The 7,236-nt window shown below is 30.6% G+C and overlaps 1 protein-coding gene across 1 annotated transcript; it reads left to right on the top strand.

Moving 5' to 3' along the window:
- Window positions 1-6,147: 6,147 nt before the first annotated feature.
- On the top strand, window positions 6,148-6,888 carry LOC143578444 (uncharacterized). The gene has a single exon (XM_077062031.1). It carries the CDS (start codon window positions 6,148-6,150, stop codon window positions 6,886-6,888), a length of 741 nt encoding a protein of 246 aa, XP_076918146.1.
- The last annotated feature ends 348 nt before the right edge of the window (window positions 6,889-7,236 follow it).

The following is a 7,236-nucleotide window of genomic DNA, read 5'->3' as shown; positions in this document are numbered from 1 at the left end:
ACACGAGATCCTAGATGTCCGTTAGTGACTTCATTAAAAGGGGTCGTTTGCTTGAGTTTTTTACCAAACTGGGGTTAGGGGATAAAGTATTTATCAAAATAGGTATTTATGGATAAACTTATTTTTCTCATTCCTAATTATTTTATTCATACTTTTTTTTAATTCAAGAAAGATAAACAATAAAGTTAATTAAAAAGTAATAATTAAACTAACTTATCTATACTATACTTTTCTTTCATCGTAAAATAGTTCAAGAAGGTATCAATATATGTTATTTGATTAAAAAGGTCACTACGAACAAACAAATTTTTATATTTTTTTCTTCGTTATATTTCGGGTAAGATTGTTGTTGAAACTAAATGTTTTTTTTTCTTGTAAGGTTTACAAGTATCAATATTGTACCATACTAAGATAAACCAAAATAATTTTAACGAACCAGACCGGTACTGATGTCGGTGTACCCACATTCACTTTTATGATCTTTGTAGTTATGTTTATTTTTTATTTTGGACATTCTGAAACGAAGTTTTTTTTTAAAATAATATATCTTTTTAATACCGTACTAGTATTGATAACAAACCAAACCGATTCCGACTTAACAACATTGATACAAATATCGATATTAAGTTCAATTCAAATATTAATCACCCTCAATATAAAAAAAATTGTAAAAATAATAATAATAATGCAATAATAAAAAAAACAACAAAAATAAACAAAAACCAGCACTTGAAACAGCTTTAAAAAACAATTTTTGAAGTGTTTTCGTAAAAATGTGACGGAATGTAAAAATGTAAATTTTGTTTTTTAGTTCATACTTTTTATTATCTTGAATTAAAAAAAATAATAGAAATTATATTTATCCAGTGACATTAGGAGTGAGAAAAGTAAGTTTATACAAAAAACCTAGTTTGGTAAATAGTTTTCAAACTCCCTATTTTGGTAAATATTTTTTGCCCACACCCTATTTTAGTAAAAAACTCTCGTTTGCTTATCACTCATAGTCGTAGACTCTTAAATAATAGACTATGATGTTTGATGCAATGTTTTGAAACCAACGTTTAAATAAGTCTTGTAAATCTCATGGCCGACAAGGCGACAAACAAATTTTGCTTAATAGGTTCCGAAAACAACTTATACATATCAAAAGGAGAAAAAAGAAAACCCATCACCCCTCATATTATTCTTTCGTTTATAAAAATTAAAAACAAACACTCTTAAATGGTCGATAACAAGAATCCAGGTATTACCTTGCAATGTCGTACATTTAGATGGTGGTGTGAAAAAAACACGAAAACCACATAATACATTTATAGATATTGGTTGATAAATATAACGGAGTTTAGATGATCATCTCGTTTATCATATTTAAAACAAAATATATAAAGATTATATGGTTCTTACATAAAAATATTTTTTATAAACTCCCTTTTAGATTCTATACTCCTAACGTATAGGAGAAAAACAAACACCACTAAGTGTATTAACTGAACATATACTTGTATTTATATTTTATAAATTGATTTCAATTTTAATTATATGCTAGTTTGACTTCGCTGGTATAAAAATATTGAACATTTCGTAGTGGGTTCCATCCCTAAAAAGGGTCTAAATGTCGGCTTCTTTTGCTAATTTGGTACTATAATTTAGAACCAATTTCGTAGTGGGTTCCAGCCTTATGATTAAGGTTCTTTAATAATGTTTTAAACACTAAATTATTCTTTTTATCTCAAGAGAATTTATATATTTACTTATTTTAAAGAATAAAAAACTGATGATTATTACTTTAAGCATCTAAGCATCCAAATAATCACACAACCGTGAAGTCATCTAGGTTCTTTTATGTATTTTTTTATTTACATAAAAGTAATCAACTATTAAATAAGTGTTGTAAAACAAGCCTAATAGCTAAAACAATATGACAATGAGATGTTGGGAGAAAGAGAGAGATTTCATTAATAGGTGTGTTATACAATATGATACAATGACATGTATATATAGGAGAAGATAACTTGGAGAAAAAACCTAACTATTTTTGGTTCTGATAACCACAATAATATATATTTATAACACTCCCCATCGGTTATAAACTCAATACCCTTGGAGATGTTGCCTCATTAAAAACCTTGATAGGAAAACCCAGTGGGACAAAACCATAGCTAAGGGAAAAAGAGTGCAACGCGTATTGTCTCCCCCTGATTTATATATCCTTTAAAATGGTATATATCGATCTTCCGTGAAAGTTACCCAAAACTTTTGTAGTCACTCATTTGCATCTTCGTCACTTGACATTTGAATCTTTAAGTTAAATAATGTTGTATGATCTTCACGTAAAAACTTTTATTGCTTCATCTGGTAAACACTATGATCCTGATGTGTTTCTCTGCATAAACAAGACTAACCAAACTTGTTTTGATGGGTTAGTAAAATATAAACACATATCTTTCATACCTGAAATATATGTTTTAACTCATTCGGATGTCTCCTAGCATGACACATGCTGATAAATATAAACAAGAAAATAATAATCCTATATAGCTAACAGTATGACATAATGCATATATGCATTATGATATTTCCAATAATATTTCATATTCATATAAGAAATGATATAGAGTCATTGTTTGACATCCTTTAACGTGCTAAAAGGATTAAATTTGTCTATGGTAAAATGTCTCAAAATTTCTTAGATCTTCGATGGTTTTATAAACATATAATTACACATATACTCGAACTATAAGTCGAGCAATAATCACACCTTGTCAAGGTCTTTGAAAAATATTTTTCTCTTTAAAAGCTCATAAGTTTCTCTCGATGATATGTACATCATCAGTGCATGATTTTAGTGAAATTTTAAGAGTGAAATTTTGATAAAAAGTATGGCTATTTAAATCCAACTTATCTCCCTCTTTATCAAAATATTTTATCAAGCTCAATTCGATTAATTCATACTTAGTAAGCACAAGTCCATGCATTTACCAATCCATCATGGACTTCTTTTCAACTTGACAAATTATGCACACACATTTGCTTTTCCAGAATTTTTGCTGCATAAACTTGCTCATTAACATATCATTTTGTATGACATATCAAAAATCCATATTGTACAATTTCTTTGTTTATTGAGATATTATACTCATCATGTACATTATATGTGTATGCTTATTGATGTACAAGAATTCAATCATTAAGATGTATCAATTAACTTTTCAAGCATTCAACTACCTTAGGAAACTCTTCAGGAGTTCCATTTATGTTCAACATATTCAATAATCGTAATGTATTCAAATATGATACACAAAAATCATTGTGTTCTCGAGAACTTACTTTACATGATTTGTTAATTCAAATCCTTCAAAAACTTTCTTGTGAACCTTCTGTATCAACTGAATCACAATATTTATTAGACGCATATTAATTCTCTCTTTGTATTACCAGACTATTTAGATATCGGAAAGTCATTGCTTCCACCATTGGAGAAGGCGTCTCCTCATAATTAATCATGGGTCTCTGCAAAATCCTCGTGACACCAATTTTGTCTTATATCACTTTATATTTTCATAACTCACATAAAAGACCCATTTGTATCTAACACATTTTACAACTTTAGTTGCACGGACTGCTGGTTCAAAAACTTTCCGTATTTAGATAATTCAACTTAAATAAAGTTCAACTCTGCCCTATTTGCGTCTTTCTTCTTTTGGCCATTCATTCACATGTTTTCATTCGTAGGCAAATCTTAAATATTGATCCTCATCTTCAATTCAAGCGCTAATTATATATGTATAATGACGTCGACTTTATTTCGATTCCATATATCTTTGTAGATATGATACAATATAATTTATTGAGAGCTCTTTGTTTTCAGGTACCTAAGATTCTTCAAGAACCATCATGTCTAATCTCTTTCAAGAGACCTTTTACTGCACCTCGACTTAACCATCTTCATTATTTGCTCCAATTTTCGAGGAAAATTTTCCTTTGGTACCGATCAGTCTACCACGCTACACGCGTGCGTTAGACTTATTATCAATATGTGTTTGTCCTTCTGGGACATTTATTAATTGGAGCATTAGCAGTTCGTATAGGTGTCTTAGTTAGACATTCTCTTTTGGTCAGTGAATCATCCGGTAATTGATTCTCTAATCTTTGTACATGAATTATCCATTGAACTTTTTAGCTCATATAATTTAGTTTGAGGATCAATGATAATTCATTCCAACTAAATTCATTTTCTAACTGCTTTATTTCTCCCCCTAATGTTGGGAATGTTGATTCACTAAAGTGAAAACTAATGAGCCATAAGTAAATATCTCATTAGTGGCTCTAAGTATATAATCATAAATAATATTTAATACCGACATAAATTCCCAACTTTCTTTGTGACCTCATCTTTGTGTTTTGTGGTGGATTAATTTCAGTATATAAAACACACGAAATATTAGATGAGAAATGATTGGTTACTGACCAAAAACCAATTACAATGGGCAGGAAGTATCATAACTTGTTGGCTTGATGTGTATTAGTTTCTAAGGCATGTAAAATCATATGTACTCAAATTCAAACATCTTTGTTCTTGTGATATTGCCTTTGCAACAAATTATAGACGTTGAGTAATCGTCTTTAACAAAACAATTTATGTAAGAACATAATCTGTTATGAAGTTCAACACTTATTCCAATGACCATTATTAACTTGGATATCAAATTCATAACCAAATGTAAATATACCAATCTGGAATAATATGCTTGGTATCTTATTAGCTAAGTCATAGATCATGCAAACATGAAGTTGCGATCTTGATAACCATTTAGATGATGCATCGATTTTCAAAACACTAAATGGTATCATGTTAGGATATGTGTATCATTTTCTCAATTCCATAACATTTAGGGATTCACACCCTCCTTCAGTTGGTAAATAAATAATTTCCCTAGAGAGAAAACTTTGCAAGTTCAATTATCACGAAGAATCATTTGGTTCTTCAATATATATCACATCATTGACTCGGTGTGGTCTAACCGGTCATGCCATTATATAATCATGATCCATAAACTTCAGGTTTATGATCGTATACATATTATGCTTCTTTAATACAATGCTATAAATATGAGAAAATGAGAATATTGTATTATCGTTTCATGCGATCATGTGATTTCACATTTGTATTTCCATATTTTGTTCTCAAATGTGATTAATCCATTTGCCACTTTTGGTGGTCAATCTCATTATTAGCATGAATATCATTAAAATTCTCATGATCGATCTCATTATTAAAATGATCATCCTTACAATCTTTTCAATTATGCCCATGATCACAATAAACAATGTATAGTCACATTTACTTTTGAGAATTAAGTAAAACCAAACAAGTTTCATGACAGTGTTACTTTCGTATGAAGTTATCTAAAACACTTCATATTATTTTAATAAAATTGTTGCTTTAGGAGCAATAAAGACGTGACAATGAAAATGGTTTAACCAACTCGTTCTCATAAGTAATATTCTCTTCACATAATATTGTATGAGAACTAATGACCAAATGAGGCTAATACTTTATACCATCAATAATGAAATTTAGAAAGTATGACACCAAGGGTGTCATATCAAAACTTATTTGTATTCTTTTATGAGATTAATAATAATAAAACATATAACTTGGTCGTTTATTTGCTTTATTATATGTGTATATATAAATGTAAGATGGTAAAATAGGCCAATAATTCAATAATAAATTAAGCATCTTATATGTCTAATGTATATTATAAATTAAAATGACATGACTTTGAATTCATGTAATAATTACAAAGTATGATTCAAGCTAATGAATACACGTATATATGCATGTATTTAGAATTCATACTAGAATCTAACTAATTTTTTTTAACACCAATCATGTGGATATAACAGTTGGCCCGTACAAATAGTTTGACTTAAATTTCCAAGTTTTCATGAATAAAATACAACAAAACTGAAAATTAACAATTTGTGTATATAGCCCATGTATCTAAGCATATATGTAGTTTGATGCAAGGTAAGGTCGGGAACGGATTGAGTATTAAATTCTGGATTGATCCTTGGATAAATCCCCTTCCTTTGAAGACTTTATTCCCTGCACTCTTCCGTCTCGAAAAGAATAAATGGTGTATGGTCGCGGATAGAGTCGGCAATAATGACTTTGTTGGTGCAATGACTTGGGAATGGAAGAAGTATCCGGCCACTGTCCAAGAAATAGCTGAGGTTGTTGAGTGTTCTCAGATGGTTTCAGGTACTACACTCGACTCGAGCCGGGATTTGTGGGAATGGAATAAGGGTCGATTGCAGCAACTAACGGTACAGGAAACTAAGTCGTGGATTAAAAGTTTCAATTCAGATGCTGTTGGGCATACGTTTCGATGGAGTAGTTGGCTACCGGCTAAGTGCAACATTTTTATGTGGCGAACTTTATTAGATCGGATTCCTACAAAGGTTGCCCTTAGAAGACGGAATATCTTGGTAGGAGACTGCAAGTGTGTCCTATGTGGAGAAGTTGAAGAGACGGCTGAACATGTGTTCACGGTGTGTCGATTCGCTGACGGAGTTTGGAATGGAATCGCTCGGTGGTGTCACATTCCTCCGATCTTCTTATTCTCAATTAATGATATACAGACTATTGTTGATCAGTCGGGGAGTTCGAACCGGAAAAAGGAGCTGCTTCATGGCATCTTGGTGCTAACATGTTGGCGCATTTGGAAGGCGAGAAACGAGAAGGTGTTTACGAAGAATAATACAAAGATTACTGAGATTATTTCGGACGTAAAGTCGATGGGTTTCCTTTGGTATAAAAGTAGGGGTAAATGTGATGTAGATTGGAAGGGTTGGCATTCTTCCAATCTTTCAATTTTTTGATGTAATTTAGCCGTTTTTCCTTGTTGTGGCTTGGAACTATCTCCGTCTTGGAGTTAGTTCGTTTTTTGGGTGTTTAATGAAATTTGCCATTCAAAAAAAAATCTAAGCATATATGTGTGCACATGTAGATAGAAGCAAGTAATAATCCAGTAACATATACATGGAAAACTTTCATGTAACTAACCAATGAATAGTCAAAATTAAATTCATAATAAATTAAATTCATAATAAATTAAATTCATAAGTAATCACATTGAATGGCCTAGTGAAACTTAATCTTAATATATTGGAATTTTCGCATATCTCGTCAACGATCTCCTCTATGGTATAGTGAAAACAAACTAATTC

This window comes from Bidens hawaiensis, unplaced genomic scaffold (genome assembly GCF_021521415.1).
Source record: "Bidens hawaiensis isolate Kalapana, Puna unplaced genomic scaffold, B.hawaiensis_p1.1 tig00029273_1, whole genome shotgun sequence".
Taxonomy (NCBI): domain Eukaryota; kingdom Viridiplantae; phylum Streptophyta; class Magnoliopsida; order Asterales; family Asteraceae; genus Bidens; species Bidens hawaiensis.
Note: the sequence above shows the minus strand (reverse complement) of the source record. Positions and strands in the feature narration are given on the sequence as shown.

Bases quoted from the DNA above. Each gene is read 5' to 3' on its own strand.
- LOC143578444 (XM_077062031.1), top strand. From the start codon at position 6,148: ATGGTCGCGGATAGAGTCGGCAATAATGACTTTGTTGGTGCAATGACT.